The sequence below is a fragment of the Oncorhynchus keta genome, chromosome 13, assembly GCF_023373465.1.
Source record: "Oncorhynchus keta strain PuntledgeMale-10-30-2019 chromosome 13, Oket_V2, whole genome shotgun sequence".
Taxonomy (NCBI): Eukaryota; Metazoa; Chordata; class Actinopteri; order Salmoniformes; family Salmonidae; genus Oncorhynchus; species Oncorhynchus keta.
In genome coordinates, this window is record NC_068433.1 from 50,872,470 (window position 1) to 50,895,125 (window position 22,656).

Genomic DNA, 22,656 nt, shown 5'->3' on the forward strand with positions numbered 1-22,656 from the left:
TATAGAATTAAATGGTTAAACGGACACATGGTGTTTCCTTTCTGAACTAGGCCTTACTGACACACATTAAATCAAGTTGACATACAGTATTTGAGAGAAGTGTTCGTCTTATCAAGATTTTCAGTATATAGATGGAATATAATCTCTTCCACACAGGCAATGTGGAAGGTGCCCTGGGATACCCATGGGACTTCAGCATTGGTCCCCAGGTAGGAAAGACTGGCCCCATAACATATAAAGATGTATTTGTATGCCCGTACAAAGTTTCACGTTTTCCACCTGGTCCATCCCCAAAGACAGGCCCATGCTAAGAGACCTGCTGCAGACATCTACTCCAGAAAACCGCATCAGGGAGCGGATAGCAGTATGTCTTTTTACATTTGAATATAGGTATAGAGAAGTAGACTAAAACATTCAGGCAACAAGTCAAGCACTGTCATATTATAACAAACTAATGGTTTAGTTTCTATACATTGTTCTTCTGCTTTCAATACCTAAACCGAGTGTGTGTGAAAGACGTGAAAACTAGCGTAAACTGGGGTGGTGTCTGTATACCTACTGGAGACAGCTGATCACCAGTAACAGCTCGATCACACCAACAGTGTTTTTGCGGAAAATGGCACGCAGCATCATCTGGATTTGTGTGCAACAAAAGTTCAACATTCACCTTCTGCTGCCATTTATGCCAAGCCTTCTACACATACAGTTTGACGCATATGTTCGATAAATCCAACTATGCACAAATACAGAACGCACTGCAACGCAATGCTGCAAGGCAAACGCAGCGTTCCATTGGAAATGAATGTACTTCTGGTGTACTAAAATGCATTTTACTGTCGGTGTGATCGAGGCGTAATCTTAGTTCGGGGTGTGTCCAATCTGGACTCTGTTAGATGGACAACCCATGCCGATTTGGGGATGTTCAATTGTGGAAAAAGAGTGAGGGTCTACAAAAATGAAACAAAACAATCCAAACTCTCCTCTTCACCAGGTGAAAGCCAGCTTAATAATGAGTTTCCACCATATTATTTTTTACCCATTAAGTATTTTCCAATGAACTTCAAATGCCTTTGCAGGTAGGGACAAAATGGCTGCTCGTGCCCGGCGTTCTGTGTCAGTCGAGCCTGATATCTGGCACTCCCTGACTAAGGACGTGGTGGAGGAGAGCACTCCCTGACTAAGGACGTGGTGGAGGAGAGCACTCCCTGACTAAGGATGTGGTGGAGGAGAGCACTCCCTGACTAAGGACGTGGTGGAGGAGAGCACTCCCTGACTAAGGACGTGGTGGAGGAGAGCACTCCCTGACTAAGGACGTGGTGGAGGAGAGCACTCCCTGACTAAGGACGTGGTGGAGGAGAGCACTCCCTGACTAAGGACGTGGTGGAGGAGAGCACTCCCTGACTAAGGACGTGGTGGAGGAGAGCACTCCCTGACTAAGGACGTGGTGGAGGAGAGCACTCCCTGACTAAGGACGTGGTGGAGGAGAGCACTCCCTGACTAAGGACGTGGTGGAGGAGAGCACTCCCTGACTAAGGACGTGGTGGAGGAGAGCATTCCCTGCAGGACACAGGAAAGGATGAGGCCGTCCACAGCCAGGCAACACAGGCATGAATACTCCAGATATGACCCTTGAACACAATCAGTTTGGGAGTAGGAAAGTGTCAAGTCATGTCAAGGTGACTGTGGTGCTGGCTTACTGTGATGATGATGATTAAGATGGTGATGATGATAATGATGGAGATGATGGTAATGATGGAGATGATGATGGTGATGAGGATGATGGAGGTGATGATGATAGTGCCTCAGGCAGTGTGGGGATCACAGATGTCCAGCTGCAGGGTCTGTTAATGAGGCTGGGAAACTCCTCCCAGAGAGAGCAGGACATCGGGGGGGTTCCATCTCCAGCAGAACGTAGCAGGACGTCCCATCGCAGAGTTCCTCTTCCCTCCCAGAACACTCCTCCAGCCAGCTAGTTCTGTTACAGTAGGCCTGTGATGAAAACACAGACATCATTCTAGGAGGTGGCTTATGCTTTGACAGAGGGTTTGTGAAGTCGACTCAGTTTTGAACTGTGCTGTAAGGTTTGGTCTGAAGCCTCTGGAAGGAAGACACCGAGCCCAGGGAGGTTGGGTTGGGTTGGAGCGCATCATGTTGGGACCAGAGTGCGCCACAGTCCAATGCAAAGACAATGGCCAAGTGACAACACTGAGGGGTGAAGGATGATTGAGAGACTGAAAGTATATAATTGATCCAGGACTACATTATTTGCACTTTATCACATAATTAATGGAAACAATACATTTCCTACAAGTCTCTCTATATGTTAGTACTTGTATGTTAGCATTGAATGTGCTGTATACATAACATATGATGATCTGCATACTCTGGGCCATAGCATGGTACACACCTGCACGCTGTACTAGGGTAAAGCCACACCAGGCCTGGGCTGAACATCATGAAAAAGTAGAGAGCTGCAGAGAGGACACTTTGTCCTGTGAAGAGGCAAGCATCCCTTCTACAGAGATCAACTGCCCTGACAAAACACCCTTTCTTCTGATTAAAAGGTCATCTGTGTATTCAAATGAAACATTCATGTCATGCTCTGTTGAGGTACTATTAGAACAAGAATTGATTGAAGCATCACATAAAGTGATACTATTTATTTAATGCTAGTGGTTTGATTTTCCTACAGGAAGAAGCATGTGTGTAGGGTGTGCCACAGTCCATGGACCCAGAATCCTTCATCCTTCCTGCTCCCCCTGTGCTCTGCTAGACTTCCGGGTCTAGCCCCAGAGCAACTCTGCAAGGCCACACACCGGTACAGACCTCCATAGTTAAAGTCAGAACTCTACTCCGTCATTGAATGTAATTCATTTTTTCTTCCTGATTCCTTAATTGAATTTAGAATGTGTGACACATTGAACTTGAGAGATAAGTGTATCATAGTATGGTTCTCAAAGTCAAACTATGTGTGTACCATCACATCCAGCCGGTGTCCAGGTCATAAGACCTGCCATCCTACGTTCCCAGCAGACTGGAGCAGGAGGAGGGCCTGTTCAACTAGCAGGCGTATGTAGATATTACACATGCTCATTTTTTTTGTAACTGGTAATTTTGTGGATAGAGAAACTATATGATTCAGTAGGGGACAATTCAAAGTCGGTGTCAGTAACATCCCACTGGGCACAGATATAAATTCAATGTTTATTTAACTGAAATGAAGTGTAAACAATGTTTATTTAACCAGTGTGTGCCGAGTGGGATGACCATTACCCAGAGTACAGTAAACATATGGTTTCTGTGTGTGTTGAGTGTCAGCCCTCTGTAGGAGGAATGATGTTCCTTGGCCCTCAGCTCCCCCCCTGCACCTCCCCCCTCCAGCAGTACCGCATTGCAGCTACACTCCACACCACAACAGGGTTATCACTGCTTCGATGCATAAAAGTCAAGAGGTAGCTACTGCTGCACAGGCACATGACTGTCCAGGGACTACGGACATGAGACTGAAACCACCTTGGGCAAGCAGCAGAAACAGAGCCCCACTCTAATCTTCATCTGTCCTCCTACAGTTTCATTAGATCTATTTTACAGAAGATCCACTGTACTGTCAGCTTTGGCATCTATTGGTTGCCTGTTTAAATACATTGTACATGGTTAAATGGTCACAAATGTCAACATTACTCAATTGGATAAAATAAAAAAATATATGTTTTGTTTTAAATAGGCAGGTTGCAAGTTGGGATGTATTTTATTTTCCTCCAGGTCAGAGGTGTAAGAAATTAAAATGTATTATTCTCAGTAAAAATTCTTACTAAATCCTGTCCTTTATCGAAAAGCATTCCATGTCATTTAAAAAGAGAGTCAATTGACAAGATCAAGGTGCTTCTACATCTGCATTGCTTGCCGTTTGGGATTTTAGGCTGGGTTTCTGTACAGGACTTTGTGACATCTGCTGATGTAAAAAGGGGTTTATAAATACATTTGATTCATTGACTGAACCAAACCAAGACAAAAACACAGAGGATGGAACAGGGTCAAGGGGAAGCACCACAACAGTGTAAGTGGATCTAGAGCTGTTCCCCACCACGTCAATCATCCAAATTCCATCTCCTGTTTATTCTCACGTAACAAAACAACAACTCCCCAATACTAACTCTAACCCCCCCCCCCGGAACTTCGTTTTGTTCTTTATTTTATCAAGTTAGAAATGATACTACAAACAAAAATGATTTATTTAATTTATTATTGTAATCTTTAAAACAATGGCCCCACTCCTCCCCCATCAGTAAAGCTGGAATCAAACATTATAGATAAAGAGCGGCTTCGCAGCAGGACTCCTAAATGAAGTGTCAACTCCCTTCATCCAGGTCACGATTTTAAGCAAATCAACTTTCTCCAACTTTCCCAAGTGATCGGTCTTATATTTCCTTCCTATTTGTAACTGGGGCCGAGCTCCCTGCCATCCAGGACCTCTATACCAGGCGGTGTCAGAGGAAGGCCCTAAACATTTTTCAAAGACTCCAGCCACCCATGTCATAGACTGTTCTCTCTGCTACCACACAACAAGAGGTACAGGGGTGCCAAGTCTGAGACCAAAGGGCACCTGAACAGCTTCTACCCCGAAGCCATAAGACCACTGAACAATTCATCAAATGTCTACCCGGACTATTTTCATTGACCCCTTGTGCATAGAGCACTGGCTCTATACACTCACACATACTACACTGACACAGACACACTTTCACACTCTTCGCATACACTGCTGCTACTCTGTTTATTATCCATCCTGATTGCCTAGTCACTTTTACCCTTACCTACATGTACATATTACCTCGTACCCCTGCACATTGAGTCAGTACAGGTACAACTTTTATATAGCCTCGTCATTTTATTGTGTTACTGTTTCCTTCATTTTTCCCCCTACTGTTTAACTCCGTTTTGTTGGGAAAGGGCTCGTAAGTAAGCACAGTAAAGCCTACACCTGTTGTATTCGGCGCATTTGACAAATACAATTTGACTTGAAATACACTTGATTCTATGACGATCAGTCAACACAGAGCCACAGATGATCCACAACCAGGACCAACCCAAAACCCAGCACAGAGGTCCTCAGTGAATGTGGTCTGGACTCTGTGGAGGAGGGTCATTGTATCCGAGACGCTGTAGAAGGCCAGAGTCCCTGCCCTGCTGTCCAGATACACTCCTACTCTGATGGAGCAGGGGACAGGGATATCAGTCCTATTCTTATTGTGCCAATATGAACAACTCGAGTTGCGACACACCAAACTCCAGGACTGATCATTGGAACCAAAGCAACATTCCAATCCGCCCTTCCTGCTGATGCTTCTGTATGTGATGGCTACCTCACACTCCCCCCTCCTATCCACCTCACAGTAGCGGGTTCCAGACAGATCCTCTTTACACAACACCTGGTAGTGGTCTGTGAATCTGTCTGGGTGGTCAGAATAAGACAGAGCCTTGTCACTCCATGACACTTCTCTATTGCACTCAGACAGACGCAGGTGTTGATACGCCGAGTTGGGATCCAACGTGAGATGGCAGTAGTCTAAGAAAGTGAAAAAATTAAATGAAGGTGAAATATGCAGTCGTGAGAAGGTCTTTGTGTGTGTGTGTGTGTGTGTGTGTGTGTGTGTGTGTGTGTGTGTGTGTGTGTGTGTGTATTACTTACTCTCCAAGAACTCCACTCTGGTCTTGGGCTCATGATGGAAATGTACTTCAGCAGCAGCCATTACTATATAGAGTAGGGAGATGCATTGAGTAATTAATGTTTAATGAAGAAGCATTCAATACAAATATATACAAAATTAAACCAAGATTCAATATTAACTCAGTGTGTGTGTGTGTGTGTATTACTCACATTCTGGTCTTGGGCTGAGGACATAGACTTCGGAGACAGCCGTTACTATATTGTATATAGGCAGACAAATGGATGTATTAATTTATAATCAAGAAGCATTTAACAGAAAGTTAAAATATTTGGTTATCTTCACTATATCTGTAACACTTACCTTTTCCAGGTATCTGGACCATTTCCTCCTTCAATACATCCTCCAGTCGCTCCATCATTCCAGAGATGGAGCTCTTCACTTCTTCAAAGGAGAAGTGCTGGTTGGCAGTGATATAGGGTAAGAGCTCAGATCCAGGAGCCACACAAAGAGACTGGAAAGTCTACAGCGAGTGAGAGAGAGAGAGAGGAAGAATAGACAATAAGAAAATTGCAGAATTCTGGAGCTCAGAGGTTATATGTTGTGTAGAAGTAAGGAATCCTAGGTCATGTTCAATGGGCACAAACAGGGAACATATTATGAAACAAAAATAAACATTCCTATTGAACAAGCTCAGGTAGTTTCGTGCCTAGCTCTGAACACCACCCTGCCACTGTGGATAGAAAGAGTGATGTCACCTTGAGGAAATGAATGTTATCCTCTGTTTGTGCGAGTTGCTCCAGCTCCTTGTCTCTCCTCTTCAGCTCAGCTATCTCCTGCTCCAGTCGCACCAGGAGTCCTTCAGCCTGGCTTACTGACGCCCTCTGGTGGGCACTGATCAGCTCCTTCACCTCACAGCGCCTTCTCTCAATGGAGCGGATCAGCTCAGCAAATACCAGCTCACAGTGCTCCACTGCTGCCTGTGCTGAAAGCTGTTACGAGAGAAGAAAGGGGGGCCATTTTAACCAGCACATTCACTCTGCACTCACCTAGACCCATAGATAACTCCTCTTTGCATTGTGTCATTATAGCATCTGTGATAGCATGGCCAGCGCAATTGAGGTGGTCTCCATTTTGACTAGTACATTTTCTTCCTCACAATTGGCTGATCCCTCCTGATGATCCGGTTGGACATGACTCCAACAAGGTCACCAGGAGGGATCAGCCAATGAAGTTGGAAGTCCCACCCAGTTGACTAAATTAAAATGGTAGAAGCCCTCTACAGCACTGCCCATGCTAATATGGCCTTTTGGCCACTAGAGGCCTCTATCATTCTCTATGCCTAGACCCCAGACAATCAGTCCCTATAGTGTGTCCCAGTGGTATTAGGCTCCTCCCTGGTTTTAGTTTAGAAATAGTACATAACTTTCTGGAAAATAAATGTACATACTCTAAATGGTTAATAAATACTCACTGAAAGGGACATCGCCGCCTGTCTTATGTCCTGCATCTCCTTCTCTCTCACACAGATTCTCAGCCCGACTTGCTGCCGTTTCTCCCTCAGCTGCCCCTGAAGAGAATAACATTTTCAAATGATTACCAAAATGGACAACAGTTTTCATAATCGACCAAGTTATGTTTTTGAGTGGGGAAATACTGTCATATGGCAAAAACATGATTATGATAAACAAATCACTTAGACTAAATTAAATGATAAATGAGTGCCTTCAAGACAAAAAGGTTACGATAGTTCAGAGTTCATGCCTCTGCAGTGTATGTAAATGAGTGACCTTTGACTTTTGAGGATACGGTCTGGATGTTATCTGGCCCATCCTGCTGTTTACTGTAATCTACTCCATCCTTTGTTTGTTTTAAAGTGATTTTGTTGTGACAGCCTATTTTGTCTAACAGAGTTGGTTTTTGACTATCAGCAGTCAATTTGAAAGCAGAATAGAGAATTTACAAATAAGAACCTAATTGTGGATTATGTGATAATGAACCCAGAGCGTGTGTCACCTGGAACAGCTCAACTTTGGAGTTGACTGGAATTTCCTGCTCTTCCAGTTCCTGGCAAAACAGTCAGCAATAATGAAGCTGATCTCTAAATATAATACATTATAGATGGCAGTATAATGTTCTAGATCCTTAGGCCTACCTGTTTCTCCGTCCTCTCTGCGGCTGAGTCATCATGATCACATTTCACATCTTCAGGTCCAGAGAAACAAGAAGCAGAGGGAACCGTTTTGAAATCTGTCTTCAATTTCTCTACCAACTCAGCCAGCAGAATGTTTCTGTTCAGAGCAGGTCTTGGGGTGAAGGTCTGTCGGCACTGGGGGCAGCTGTGAATTCCCTTTTGGTCATCAAGACTCCAATATCCCTTGATACAGCCTTTACAGTAGCTGTGTCCACAGGGAATAGTCACTGGATCCTTCAGTAGATCCAGGCAGATCGAACAACTGATCGAGTCCATGGCCTCGAGTATTCTGGTGCACACACCAACCAACTGAGCAAAACAGTATCAGAGTCCCAAGTGGTGAATGCTGAGGAGTCGAAGAGAAGGGCTATCACATGCGCTGCTGTTACGTGAGAAGTGTTTACACTTCCTGTTTGGGTTGGGTCGTGGGTAATCTCGGAAATCCCAGACGTGTCCGCTATACCGGAACATTGAGGGGTTCGATTCATCCCGTCCGGGCGCCTGTGTAGGAGTGTTTCGCTTCAGCTGAAAGTTTATTGCGTTCGATTTGGAACCGGGCTGCCTCCCGGGCGTGAACCAGGTGCCCCGTTCAAAGGCCAGGGCGAAATAGTCTCAAAACAAAATTAACGTAGACCTAATTCAGCACGTATAGTAGCTAATAACTAGGATTCTGTGTTTACTCATTGAAAAAAAATATTGCTTTTGATAAAAACGTGTTATGTGCATGCCATCCCAATGAACACCAGTTAGAAAATTCTAACATTTTATGGATAATATTTTCATGTTTGTGGACGATGCCTTGTTGCCAAAATGACCGACTGGTGCAGATTACTATTCAATTCGAATAGAGAACACCTCCCTCCCCGCTTTCGCCCAATGACGTGACGGGGTTATGCCCGATGCCCCGCGGTTCAGCATAATCGAATCTGCCCATTGGTAACATTGTGCCAGGCAACCCGTCTGTCTACAATAGTTCGTTAGTGTCTTTGCCGTTGTCATGCATGTATAGCGCGAAGCCCTGATTTGTCCCCTACATCCTGGAAAACATAAGTAGTCAGGCTAAGAGCCAAAAATAGAAATGAGAAGTCATCTATAGGCCTAAATGGATCTGACGTCTGCCGGGGATGACATACAAGCGCAGCCGATCAACGTTAGAGCTAACCAAAGAGATGCTGTTAGGAGGTGGCTGGGTGTATAAAGTGCTGCGTCTTTGCTGTCAAGACTACCGCCACAAAATAATCATTCAACCTTAATGATTAAACCACAATTGTATTTTCTTTTAAGCAAAGTAGTAAAACATTGTAGTAACAAAACGATTTAACACATACCTAACCATGCAGTTCCCAAGTAATCTCGAGTGCAATGTGTAGGCTAACAAATATGTATGTACAAATATTTACTCGAAAACTGAAGCACAGCTATCAACTTCAGATTGATAAAATATTTTGTGGCTTTTAGACATGTTTTTCAGCACTCTGCAACCCTCTAGTTTATAGTGATTATTTGCATTACAGAGATATCAAACCAGGAGACCTTTCAGCAGGACTCAACATTGTTACATTCAGAAAGCAAATTTCTCTGTAGAACAAACTTGCCCTGTGAGGTGTAGAATAAGAAACCTTGTCTTTCTGCGACGTTCGTGCCCCCCCCCCAAAAAAAGTCCAAGATTGTGGACCTTTTTTTATAGACCTTACAGGTAGTAATTTAATATTGTTTACATCAAAACTATATTTTACAACTTCAGTTATGTCATTCATTAGACTAACATACATCATAATGTTAACCTCATCTTGTCTCCCACTTCTATGCTGATTCATTTTCTTCCTCAAAATCCTTCAAATGGAATTCAAGTCATTGCTGATCCTCCATCAGTTTTGTTTTTAATCATTTTTTCCCCCCATTGTAGAGAACTTGGTCTGCTGCCAAGAGCTTGCAGCAATTGTTGTTACTGGAACAGACACACACACACACACACACACACACACACACACACGTAAATGTAACACCTCACATAGTGGAGAAGTCGACACACAAAACAAGTATTTTATAAAGCAGTGAATTGAGTCATCCAAGTCCACACAGAAGAGAAACTACAATATTGCCTCAATCAGCACAATGCTTTGTGATCGTCCACTTAGTCCCATATTTAATGTACAGCCTTTGATGTCCTGCTGTTGACGAAGTCTGCTTTTCTATATCCAGCCTACCAAATGAGAGGAAAAGCAACACAGATTAATTAAAAACTATTGTCACCACACAAAATGTTTCTTATCCTTTAGAGGTTATACTGTGTAGGGGCCTCACCTTCCTATAGGCCCTGTGGAGCTCTGAGTGGCTCCACATGCTGTGTAGTAGGATGCAGGCTGCCTGGCCAGCCCTGGTGGGACCAAACCTAAAGGGACACAAGGTTACTGTCATCGGACATAAAAGGAACAGTATAAAGCAAGGAGAAGAGGTTTAACAGATTAAAATAAATTCCCTCCAATCCAACTCATAATGTTCAGGAATAACACAGTGCATTTTAAGGCCATCTGCAGTCCTTGCATAGCATCAACCAACAGTGCCACATCGACTGTGCATTCGGGCATCAGATTACTACGTGCAGTATATCACGATGTGGTTAGTGGACATGTTAAATCCAGGCAATGTAGTCAGCCTGGAAGGCAGCCGTGGTCTTCAGAAGCTACCCACTGACCCGTTGTCCTTTGCGCTGATGTTGATGATCTTGGGCAGCGCCCCGTGGTTGACGATGGCCCTGACGTGCTGCGTCTCATCCTGGCTCAGGTTGATGAGGATGTGGCACAGGGACACAGTCACCTCTATAGGCAGGTCGGTGCTCGTGTCCGAGTTGGGTAACATGACCACCAGCTGTGGCAACACCTGTTTGACTACAGAGAGAGTGGAACGCTTCGTGAGAGAATGTTTGATTTTCTACAGTGGTAGGTTTTTATACTGCTGTGCTTTTACATACACTTACAAGTCCAAAGACAAATACTTTGTGGGACTTAAGTAGGACTAAAACATTGCAGGTTGATGAGTCAATTCACAGCTCACCAATGTCAGCGTGAAGCTCTCTGTAGCGTGAGATGTTACATAGCAGGGACACAGCAGTCTTCTTCACAACCATCCCCCCTTCCTGGAGCATCTTCATGGCCTGGAGTAGACCATTCTCCCGCTGTACTATGGTGTGGGCGATGGCCTGGGATACCTGCCCATACAGAGCCATGAGCCCAACATCACCAACTGACAGTGAATATAGTAATGCATAATATAGTATTCACATCAATGTAATACTTACTATAGAGTCAAGTCATGACAACATAGATTGTTGTATTGTAGTTATTCCAATCAAACCCATGGGCAAATCAATTCCACACTCCCAGTAGAGTACATAGCCCATATATCTGTGATAAAGCCTTACCAGGCCGTTCCCAGCTGTGATGTTCTGCAGGGCTCCGATGGCAGCCTCCTGGGTGTAGGGACAGATGCTGCGGGCCATAATTGACAGGTACATGCGCACTGTGATGGCGCTCCACAGCCACTCTATCCCACAGGGACTACCCTTCTCCTCCAGCAGAGGGCGCTTTGCTTCAAGACGCTATAGGACCAAAACAACCAAAACACTTTGAATTAAAGGGCTTCCTGTTAACTCCCAGATACCAGGTTTCATATTCATTTTCAATTCATGTGTATAAGGCTTTTAACAATTAAATTTGTCAAAGAAAACCGGGCTTAAAGAGTTTGTTCAAAATGTATGCTTCACCACTTAATTAACAAGGCGGCTTATCCATAACATTGGCATTGCCAATTTACATGAGTGGTAATAACTTATTTTTAACCAGATAAACAGGGCATGTCAAGTAAATAAGGGCAACAAAGATGATAACAGCCACAGAGGTGATGGGAACCTACCTGGATGATTTTGGCACTGCGGGAGCCGAAACAGCCGGGGGTCTTGGTCTTTGGAGCCAGGTTGAGTCGAGACTCATGGAGCTCGCCGGCCAACTTCTGTGGAAGCTCCATCTCCATCTGGTAGGAGAGGTTATGTAGGATGCACACACAGTTCTCTGTGGACTGTGAAGGAGAGAAGTGGTTCTGTTCAGGGGACTATGATTTTAAGATCAAACATTCTGCAATGTCTATTGTAAAAACAATATACATTAAAAAAAATTGAGAACAGCTGGTTCATGATGTTCTCCATATTTCAACACTAAATGCGAGATGAAGTTGTTCTAGAGACAAATTGATAAAATATAGGCAAAAACAGTCGTTTAATTTCCCTGTGTAAATATTTATTCCACCTACAAATGTTTAGTAACGCTCTTAACGAAAAGAAACAAGTGAACATTTTGCACAAAAGCTTAGTAAATGTTACTTTAGTCCTTCACATGCAGTACCTTGTCATCAGGCTTGTAGTCAGCTATGGTCCCGCGGATGTAGTACACCAGGGAGTCAATAAGGTTCTCACACTGCCGCATGGCTTTTCTCCCTTCTGGACCAGTCGAGCTTATGTTTCTGACAACAACAACGACAGGTTGTCATTATCGCCACGAGGCAACAAAAGCATTCTTTACATTCTAGACATTGTCCAAACTGGCTAAATGTTTGTAGCAGAGAGATATTTGGTGTACTTTAAAAAGCTTTTCTGTTATCTGCAGAGAAAGCCTATTACAACAGGTCACTGTAATAACATGTCACTATGTGTTGAGAGACAGCAACGCGTTTCAAGCACAAAGGAAACATAAGCAAATGAGCAACATGAGTTAACCTTTCACTTTAATTTCAACCCCTGGTCAATGAGTCAACTGTTCCACTTCCTTTTAGATGAAGTCAAGGAAAAACACATGAGTTGCCTCAATACATGTGACCAAATGGTAATTATTTATTCAAAAAAATTCTGCAGCCTTTTTGTTAACTTCAAATAGAGTAACATCAGTGATGGCCCACGGTTATGGCTGTGAGTTGGAGTGTTGTGTGTTTTCGTTTTAAAATCAGGCCAAAGACTGAGGAATTCCGCAGAGTTACACAAGTCAATGGTTGCCAGGGCTTGATAGCACCAGCCAATATGGATTCAGAGGTTTCAATTCTACTAGAGCCACGAAGAGGAAGAGAGCTCCATTAATAATTTAGTCCCTGCCTGTTTTCAGTTGTATCGGTTGCTAGGCAAAAGCAAAACACTACTTGTTACACCATGTTGTGTTTGTCAGGTGGTATATCTGTGCCAAACCAATGGCTGTCAGATCAACAGGAACACACGGTATGCAGGATATTGTTTCCAGCGCATTGCTGCCCCATCGAGGTGATGCTGCCAAGGCAGAAGTCATCATGCCTGTTTTGCCAGGTAGAAAGGAGTAACAGGATGACGATGGCCTTTGAGGAACCTCACAGTTCTCACTCATGGCGAGGAGGCTGTCAGAGAGAAATATAATAATCTTGACAAAGCCTTGTGAGATGTAACACTGTGGTGAGAGATGGATTGGACATGAACCACCTGGGTCACCGTATAATAATTGGTGCCTTCAGAAAGTATTCACACCCCTTCACTCTTTCCACATTTCGTTGCGTTACAGACAAAATTTTAAATGAATTCAATTGAGATTGTGTCACTGATCGACACACAATACCCAGTAATGTTAAAGTGGAATTATGTTTTTAACAATGTTAACAAAGGAATTCAAAATGAAAAGCTGAAATGTCTCGAGTCAATAAGTATTCAACCCTTTTAAAGTACAAATATATGCTTAAGTCACATAAAGTAGCATGGACTCACTGTGTGCAATAATATTAACATGATTTTTGAATGACACCCCACACATACAATTATCTGTATGGTCCCGCAGTTGAACAGAGAATTTTAAAGATTGTTTTTGTTCAAAGACCAGGAAGGTTGTTTTTTGTTGCCAATGCCTCACGAAGAGGCAGATGGGTAAAAAAAAAAAGACATTGAATATCACTTTGAGCATGTTGAAATTATTACACTTTGGATGGTGTGTCAATACAACCAGTCACTACAAAGATACAGACACCGTTCCTAACTCAGTTCCCAGAGAGGAAGGAAACCGCTCAGTAAAACTGCAAAAAAAACATGGCAAAGAAATGTACTTTTTGTCCTGAATACAAAGCAAATCAAACAGAGTACCTCTTCATATTTTCAAGCATAGTGGTGGCTGCATCATCTTATGGGTATGATTGTCATTTGCAAGGACTAGGGAGTTTAGGATAAAAATAAACAGAAGAGCTAAGCATAGGCAAAATCCTAGAGGGAAAACTTGGTTCAGTCAGCTTTCCAACAGACCCAGAGACAAATTCCCCTTTCAGCAGGGCAATTACCTAAAACACAAGGCCAAGTATACACTGGAGTTGCTAAAAAGACAATACATGTTCTTGAATGGCCTAGTTACAGTTTTGACTTAAATCTACAGCGAGACTAGAAAATGCCTGTCTAGTTATCATCAACAACCAATTTGACAGAGCTTGAAGAATTCTCTCATTAATAAGTGGACAAATATTGTACAATCCAGGTGTGCAAAGCTCTTAAGAGACTTACAGAGAAAGACTCCCAGTGAAAGGTGATTTTAACATGTATTGACTCAGGGTGTTGAATACTTATCTAGTCAAGATATACAGTTGAAGTCAGAAGTTCACATACACCTCAGCCAAATACATTTATACTCAGTTCAACAATTCCTGACATTTAATCCAAGTAAAAATGTCCTGTGTAAGAATGTGAAACGTCAGAATAATAGTAGAGAGAATGATTTAATTCAGCTTATATTTCTTACATCACATTCCCAAAGGGTCAGAAGTTTATATACATTCAATTAGCATTTGGTAGCATTGCCTTAAATATTTTTAACTTGGGTCAAACATTTCAGGTAGCCTTCCGCAAGCTTCCCACAGTAAGTTGGGTGAATTTTGGCCCATTCCCCCTGAAAGAGCTGGTGTAACTGAATCAGGTTTGTAGGCCTCCTTGCTCGCACACACCTTTTCAGTTCTGCCAACAAATTTTGGCAGGTCAGGGCTGTGTGATGGCCACTCCAATACATTGACTGTTGTCCTTAAGCCATTTTGCCACAATTTTGGAAGTATGCTTGGGTTCCAATTGGAAGAACCATTTGCAACCAAGCTTTAACTTCCTGACTGATGTCTTGAAATGTTGCTTCAATATATCCACAATTTTCCATCCTCATGATGCCATCTATTTTGTGAAGTGCACCAGTCCCTCCTGCAGCAAAGCACCCCCACAACACGATGCTGCCACGCCCGTGCTTCACGGTTGGGACGGTGCTCTTCGGCTTGCAAGCCCCCCTTTTCCTCCAAACATAACGATGGTCATTATGGCCAAACGGCTCCATTTTTGTTTCATCAGAACAAAGGACATTTCTCCAAAAAGTATTATCTTTGTCCCCATGTGCAGTTGCAAACCGTAGTCTGGCTTTTTTAATGGCGGTTTTGGAGCATTGGCTTCTTCCTTGCTGAGCGGCCTTTCAGGTTATGTCGATATAAGACTTGTTTTACTGTGGATATAGATACTGTTATACCCGTTTCCTCAGCATCTTCACAAGGTCATTTGCTGTTGTTCTGGGATTGATTTGCACTGTGGTCCTTCTGGAGCTCAGTTGGTATAGAATGGCGCTTGTAACGCCAGGGTAGTGGGTTCGATCCCCGGGACCACCCATACGTAGAATGTATGGATAAAAGAGTCTGCTAAATGGCATATTATTTATTATTTATTATATTATTATTTCCACACTAAAGAATGTGTCTCCTTCCTGAGCGGTATGACAGCTGCGTGGTCCCATGGTGTTGATACTTGCATACTATTGTTTGTACAGATGAACGTGGTACCTTCAGGCATTTGGAAATTGCTCCCAAGGATGAACCTGACTTGTGGGTGTCTACAATGTTTTTTCTGAGGTCCTGGATGATTTCTTTTGATTTTCCCATGATGGCAAGCAAAGAGGCAATGAGTTTGAAGGTAGGCCTTGAAATACATCCACAGGTACACCTACAATTGACTCAAATTATGTCAATTAGCCTATCAGAAGCTTCTAAAGCCATTACATAATTTTCTGGAATTTTTCAAGCTGTTTAAAGGCCCAGTTAACTTAGTGTATGTAAACTTCTGACCCACTGGAATTGTGATACAGTGAATTATAAGTGAAATAATCTGTCTAAACAATTGTTGGAAAAATAACTTGTGTCATGCACAAAGTAGATGTTCTAACCGACTTGCCAAAACTATAGTTTAACAAGAAATTTGTGGAGTGTTTGAAAAACGAGTTTTAATGACTCCAACTTAAGTGAATGTAAACTTCCGACTTCAAATGTATTCGTGTTTTATAGTGTAATATTATATATATTTTTATCTTCCACTTTGACAGAATATTTTGTGTAGATTGTCGAATTACATTTTTTTTAAAGACGTCCATTTTAATCCCACTTTGTAACACAACAAAATGTGGAAAAAGGCAAGGAGTGTGAATACCTTCTGAAGGCACTGTACACCATTTAGCAGAAGCTTTTAACCAATGCGACTTACAGTCATGCATGCATACATTACGTACAGATGGACCTGGGAATCGAACCCACTGTGCTGGCTTTGAAAAACACCACACTCTACCAACTAAGCTACAGATGACCATCAATCAATAAATTATTTCATGATCATTCCAAACATAAATACTAAACCCCTTTCTGCATCCCACTGCCTCGTGTCTATCCCAGGCTGCCCTAAGATGGATCCCTAAAAATACTTGACCACAGATACTGCATAGGTCAGTGCCAAACACACAAATGGCCAATAAACGCCTTTGTCCAGACCAGACGACCTACCGGAGGCAGCCAGTGGCGTTGTAAAAGGTGTCTGGGTCAGCCAGCATGCCATCTTTGGGATTCTCCCCCTCAGACAGGCCTGAGCAGGGCACCAGCACAGAAGTGGTCAGGATCTCCAGGGCCTCTTTGGAGAGATGCTCCTTCAGCAGGTCATGAGAGGATAGGTTCCACAACAGCCCTGTGGAACGTTTCATTCTTAGGTTACTACTGTGTCATTACCATTTTACCGTGTAAGTTCATGTAAATCACATATTCACAAAGCATCTCAGAATATGAGTGCTGATCTAGGATCAGCCCCCCTCATTCATTATGGTTTAAAAGGATAAACTGATCCTAGATCCACTCTCCTGCTCTGAGGCACTTTGTGAATACGCGCCCTGGTCATTAATAAAGTGCTATGACAATTTCTTTCAGATCTACATGAGCAGGTGCTCAGACTAACCAGTGAGCTGCCGCCGGGTCTCTATGTCACGACTTCTCCTGAGCAGACACAGTGCAGGGGCCACACCCTTGTTGTCCTTCACCTCCATCTTGTTCTCACTGCTCTCAAAGACAACGTTTCGGAGCGCCCCCGCCGCTATGCGCTCCAGCTCCTCGCTGTCGCTCTGCAGCAGTTTGATCAGCTTGGGTATACCGTGAAGGTAGAACACCTGGGGAGAGACAGGCAGAGATCTTCATCTACCCTTGTTCCTATGAAGAGTGAGCTCAACTTGAATTTTCATGCGAATCGCCCACATAATCTCAATAGAAATTGAAGGGAAAATACCCCTACCAACCCAATTATTTGAAAATGGCACATACTGTATTATCAACATCAGCTATATTGTAGGCCTACAGCCTGGAAAGCCTTTAACCTTAATTGAGCAGGCAAGTCAACAGTAGTAGAGATGGGCCCCAGCTCACCATCTTCTTAGCGTCAGCGCTGTTGAAACATTGGTTTTGAATAAAGCTGGCAGCAGTGATCTGCATCTCCTCATTCTCTTGGCCCAGCAGGTTCACTGCCCTCTCCAATGTCAGCTCAGGCACCTTGCTCTCTGGCTTCCTGTGTATGGGAGAGAGCATTGAAGAGGAACCTCCTGTCATTGACAAATACACACACACTCACTTTATCAATCCCAAATTCTGATTAATCCAATTTCTCATCCTCACAACACTTTCCATTATATACAACTATTACAAAATCTGGGTAAATCATTGACCTGAAACGACAGATAAGCAACTGAACCACCAATAATTCTCTGGAAGACTCTTTTACAATAGTTTTAGTGCCAGCCGAGATAAGCCACTGAAATCTGGAACCAACAGGATCCTGAACAGCTTCTACCCCTAAGTCATAAAACTGCTAAATAGCTAGTTACAGTTAACCAAATAGCTACCTAGACTGCATTGACCCTTTTTGCTGCTGTTTGTAATCTATCCTGTTTATTATCTATCCTAGTCACTTTATTCCTAGTTATGCAGTATGTACATGTCTACCTCAATTAACTTGTACCCTTGAAAATCAATTCGGTACTGGTACCTCGAGCAAGTTATCCTTACTCATTGTGCATTTATTATTACTTTTCTATTATTTCTCTATTTTCTCTCTCTGCATTGTTGGGAAGGGCCCATAAGTAAGCATTTCACTGTTAGTCTACACCTGTTGTTTACAAAGCATGTGACATATATATCATTTGATTTGAGAACTAAATTAATTGCCAGATCTAATCATCTTCAGGTTTGTATGGAACGCATAAGCCGTCTTACACCACAGTGACTTTCTTCACGTCTGTCTGCTGGATCTCTGGCTCCGCCCTCATCTGGCCCATGTCCACCTCCATGCTGACCAGTGAGGCTGGATACGAAGGAGGCCATTTTGCTCCCACATGCCCCTGACTCTCCTTCCCCACCTGGCCCAGCCAGGCCAGGCCCTCTGTTCTCTGGGTAGCATTAAATGACCCGTAGCCTGTTTGTCTCCTCGCCCCCTTTTGAACCTCCATCGGGTAGGGGCTGTTGTCGGTGCGAATCGCAGGGCTGCTGTACAGGAATGAGTGGTCTGCAGAGAGGGGCTGAGGCCCTCGAGCCTGTCTGAGGGACTGGCCCCAGTGGTAGTTGCCGCCGTTAGCGATGGCTTGTGTCCTTGTGCTACGGGCCATTTCTGAATGGGCATAACGCCGCATCAAGTCTGTCCCATACGACCGCTCCTCTGAAGTCCCCATCATGGGCGGCTGGCTAGGGCCGGGGAGGGTGTAGGTTCCGAAACGGAGTGACCCGTAGGCCAGACGGGTGCGAGGTAACTCGGGGCTGGTGACTGGGGTCAAATCCACCCTCTTAGACGGACTTCTTCTAGTCTCCTTCAAAGATGACAGGCTGCTGAAGTCCCTGCCTCCGACCTGGCCAAAAGATGAGTGTGTCTACATGGAAAGATGAAAAGCAGAAGTTCCCCCGTTTCAGAAGGCTCACAACTGAATCAACCATAAACACATTTCTGGTAATAATACTAAAACATCTGTGTAAATCTGTTGCATATAATTGGACACAGTCTTGATGACTCAAAGCAACACAAAAGGTTGAGGGAAAAATATCCAACAAAATGCTCTCTCTGATGTCTGAAAAACCACAGTTCTGTTTGTATTGTTGCATCATCTTGTATTGTGTTTTAAAGCCATACCTTACACGGAACCCAAACCGGCTGCGCCCGTGCGCCATCGTACATACATTTATTTTGTACCCCCACACCAAACTTGATCACGACACGCAGGTTAAAATATCAAAACATACTCTGAACCAATTACATTAATTTGGGGACAGGTCAAAAAGCATTAAACATGTATGGCAATTTAGCTAGCTTGCACTTGCTAGCTAATTTGTCCTATTTAGCTAGCTTGCTGTTGCTAGCTCATTTGTCCTGGGATATAAAACATTGAGTTGTTTTACCTGAAATGCACAAGGTCCTCTACTCCGACAAGTAATTCACACATAACAGTCAACTGAATCGTTTCTAGTCATCCCTCCTCCTCCTAGGCTTTTTCTTCTCTTGAACTTATATTGCGATTGGCAACTTTCATAAATTAGGTGCATTACCACCACTGACCTCATCCATCTTTCAGTCACCCACGTGGGTATAACCAATGAGGAGCTGGCACGTGGGTACCTGCTTCTATAAACCAATGAGGAGATGGGAGAGGCAGGACTTGCAGCGCGATCTGCGTCAGAAATAGAACTGACTTCTATTTGAGCCCTTGGCAATGCAGACGCTCGTTGGCGCACGTGAGCAGTGTGGGTGTAATTATTGAATAATATAGATTTCTGAATTTATTTTGCAACATGAGCGGTGTACTCAGCCTGTAAGGTTTCCTTTAGGAATCTTGAAGATATTATTCAATAAAACTGCAGTTCAATTCAAATTGTCTATGCGAGATGATAGAATTTCAGTGTTTGGTTGAACCGACAAAGGGGCGATAAATATGTCAAGTGTGCCAGGAAGAAAGGCTTTATTTGTCACATTTTTGAGATGGGTATCTAACACGCTCTGCCCTATGGGCTTGGGGATTACAATAGCTGCACATCCCTGAGACTATCCAATTTGTTTTTATTCAAACCATATGGGCAGTACATTCAAAACCAATTATTTTAGGGGCAAATAGAAATCTAATTTCCCTGTTGTTTCTTGTGAAGCTTAGCACCTCAGTGACGCACTAAATATGGAATTCAAGTAAAAAATATTTTTTTAAACACTTCACATATCCTCCAGACACATTGCACTTGACTGCCATGCAGGGAGAAGTCCCTTGCTCCGGAGTTGAATCACGTAGCTGTTATTTCTAACATTCAGGCTCTCTGATTAACTTTAGGGAGGCTAAAGCACCTGTGACTGTGGATAGTGGGTTGTGTATTATAGGAAAGGCCTTACCTTCATGTTAGACCAGGTTCCATCTCTGGAACCGGTGATAATTGATGGCTTTCTGGATAGATGAAGACTACCTGAAAGACACACCACATGTGTTCTGAAGGCCCATGCCATCGCACCAATTCCCTAATTACCATCTGGACACACGCCCTCTCCTATTGGAAAGGTAAATGGAGAGGACCACAAATACAGTAGGCTAGAGGAGATTGCAATCATGTTAGAAGACGATTATATTCAAGCATCATGACAAATACAATGTCACTAAGAATTTGACACAAATGACGAGGCCTGCATGTCCATTCGGTTGCATCTGGTTTCGACCAGTCCTGTATTTCCTGGTAGACTAAGTCTAAACACCCCCCTCCCCGCACCTTCAAATTCCCTTATCGATTTCAATAGGCTAATCTTTACAGACCTTGTTTATTCGTGCAGACTCAATGAAAAACATTGTAAACTACTATTTTACCATTGGACGTTGTCTTTTTGCCCTTACGAGCAAGTGTGAGCTGCACTTGTTGCTGAACACGAAAACTCCGGTCGGTTGAATGAGTCTTTGTATTATCCTCCGGTGGTAATGCCAAACTCGTGTCATCTGCGTCGACTGTGAATGAGTCTAGCGCAGGTAAAACTGACTTCATAAATGGCCGCGCTTCCATGATTCCGTAGCTCTCCAAAAGTGTAATTCCATAAAATAGCCCGGAGATTCATAAAAAAAAGTGTCACTATCGTCCTTTCCCGATCCGTTCATACACAGTGACTCGGTGTTTCCGAACTGTGAAGTATTCGAGTGAGTCCGTTCCGGTGCCAGCGAGACAGTTGAGTTCATTGCCACTGGGGTGTGGTCTGTATGGTCGACACCTGTAATATCATTTTACAAATAAGGAAGGCGAGGACACGCTGCGAAGAATGCCCAAAATATTATCGTTGATAGGCTACAAGGCCAATTCTCTGGCAAATAGCAACCCTTGTAGATCCGGGATAGCCCCGCGGATATGTCTCCCCCAAACCACTTTTTTTAAGGAACTGCCAGGGTCTCAATTTACTGTTGATAGTTGGACTAGTACAATACACAAGTTGCTATTTCGAAATTTGGTTGTGTCACTCAGTTAGTTAATGTCATCAAAACGTTTTTAGATTGGTTAGTTAGTCTAGCGCACAGCTATCTAATCATGGTCGAATTATGACACGCCCTAATTGATCATCAGATATCATATAAAAACTTCAATCATGTCTCCACCCTATGGCGAAATGTAAAAACATTGCAGGAAATTGTCTGTAAAACTGTTAATGTTTCTCTCTGCCCAACCTGGTCTCAGAGCATTTTGTATTATTATGTATGTAAATTCGAGACATTCCATTTATTATGAGTTTAGTATGGTATGTATTAACTTGTAGATGTCCATCGTCCATTTCGTATATGTTACAAATGACAATTCGTATGAAACTAATTTGCTAAACTTACGGTATGTTACGCATTCCTGGCTGATGTTAACTAGGTGGCTCGCACTAGCTAGGCTAGGGGTTAGCTAACATGCAAAGTAGTTGAAAAGTTGTCCTTTTGTTCTTATATAATCATACAATACCAAATATAACATATCATACTAATTTGAGTGCCTCAGATATACATTCACAATGTTACATCTAGCCTGAGACCAGGCTGCTCCATTGAAAAAATTAGCAGAATTGCATGAAATTAGTTATACAATTGCAAAATCTTCTCTCTGGCCCAGGGCAAAATGTGTAGAATTGCAGGAAATTAACTCCAACTTTAATTTTCTCTTTGTTGTCAAGGGGGGGGGGGGCTGCTAAAATGTTTTTCTTGGGGAGGGACAACTTCACTTAAGACCCCCAAAATGCTAGGGCCGGAACTGACTGCACTTGTGGGTTGGCAAACCACTGCGGCGCCAAATTTATTTATTCCTTTTTTGGGGGGTCCCCACCAACATTGCCCATCCTTGTTGTAGATAGCTGGTTCCCAACCTTTTGCGGTTACTGTACCACCAACTGGATTTTGTTGTGCCCATAATACCCTGAAGTACCCCCTCGTGCATTTTACCAGCAGGCCTATGGTC

The 22,656-nt window shown here is 43.3% G+C and overlaps 2 protein-coding genes and 1 long non-coding RNA gene across 3 annotated transcripts; 1 reads left to right on the forward strand and 2 right to left on the reverse strand.

The window, feature by feature from the left end:
* Window positions 1-202: 202 nt before the first annotated feature.
* Window positions 203-4,190, forward strand: LOC127906846 (uncharacterized). The gene is made up of 3 exons (XR_008062985.1): window positions 203-364; window positions 1,077-2,564; window positions 2,693-4,190. It is a non-coding gene; the product is annotated as an uncharacterized LOC127906846 (long non-coding RNA).
* A 34-nt stretch (window positions 4,191-4,224) lies between these two features.
* On the reverse strand, window positions 4,225-8,715 carry LOC118392521 (tripartite motif-containing protein 16-like protein). Its single transcript, XM_035784566.2, has 7 exons — window positions 7,822-8,715; window positions 7,141-7,236; window positions 6,425-6,658; window positions 6,030-6,189; window positions 5,879-5,923; window positions 5,690-5,752; window positions 4,225-5,566 (listed from the first exon to the last, which is right to left on the reverse strand). The coding sequence occupies exons 1-7, from the start codon at window positions 8,134-8,136 to the stop codon at window positions 5,049-5,051; spliced, it is 1,431 nt and encodes a 476-aa protein (XP_035640459.2). The 5' UTR covers window positions 8,137-8,715; the 3' UTR covers window positions 4,225-5,048.
* Window positions 8,716-9,599: 884 nt separating this feature from the next.
* On the reverse strand, window positions 9,600-21,722 carry pkp2 (plakophilin 2). The gene is made up of 13 exons (XM_035784563.1): window positions 21,051-21,722; window positions 20,588-20,658; window positions 18,442-19,088; window positions 17,599-17,737; window positions 17,138-17,345; window positions 16,696-16,873; window positions 12,258-12,375; window positions 11,773-11,934; window positions 11,282-11,458; window positions 10,915-11,068; window positions 10,556-10,748; window positions 10,165-10,252; window positions 9,600-10,063 (listed from the first exon to the last, which is right to left on the reverse strand). Exons 1-13 carry the CDS (start codon window positions 21,238-21,240, stop codon window positions 10,007-10,009), a joined length of 2,382 nt encoding a protein of 793 aa, XP_035640456.1. The 5' UTR covers window positions 21,241-21,722; the 3' UTR covers window positions 9,600-10,006.
* Between the last annotated feature and the right edge of the window lie 934 nt (window positions 21,723-22,656).

Excerpts from the sequence above, each read along its gene's own strand:
- pkp2 (XM_035784563.1), bottom strand. The coding sequence starts at position 21,240 with ATGGAAGCGCGGCCATTTATGAAGTCAGTTTTACCTGCGCTAGACTCA. Across the intron at positions 16,874-17,137 it reads GACCCGGCGGCAGCTCACTG|GGCTGTTGTGGAACCTATCC; the intron begins GTTAGTCTGAGC and ends AACGTTCCACAG. Across the intron at positions 11,069-11,281 it reads TCACAGCTGGGAACGGCCTG|GTATCCCAGGCCATCGCCCA; the intron begins GTAAGGCTTTAT and ends CTGTATGGGCAG.
- LOC118392521 (XM_035784566.2), bottom strand. The coding sequence starts at position 8,136 with ATGGACTCGATCAGTTGTTCGATCTGCCTGGATCTACTGAAGGATCCA. Across the intron at positions 6,659-7,140 it reads AGGCGGCGATGTCCCTTTCA|CTTTCAGCACAGGCAGCAGT; the intron begins GTGAGTATTTAT and ends CTCTCGTAACAG. Across the intron at positions 5,567-5,689 it reads CAGAGTGGAGTTCTTGGAGA|ACTACTGCCATCTCACGTTG; the intron begins GTAAGTAATACA and ends TCACTTTCTTAG.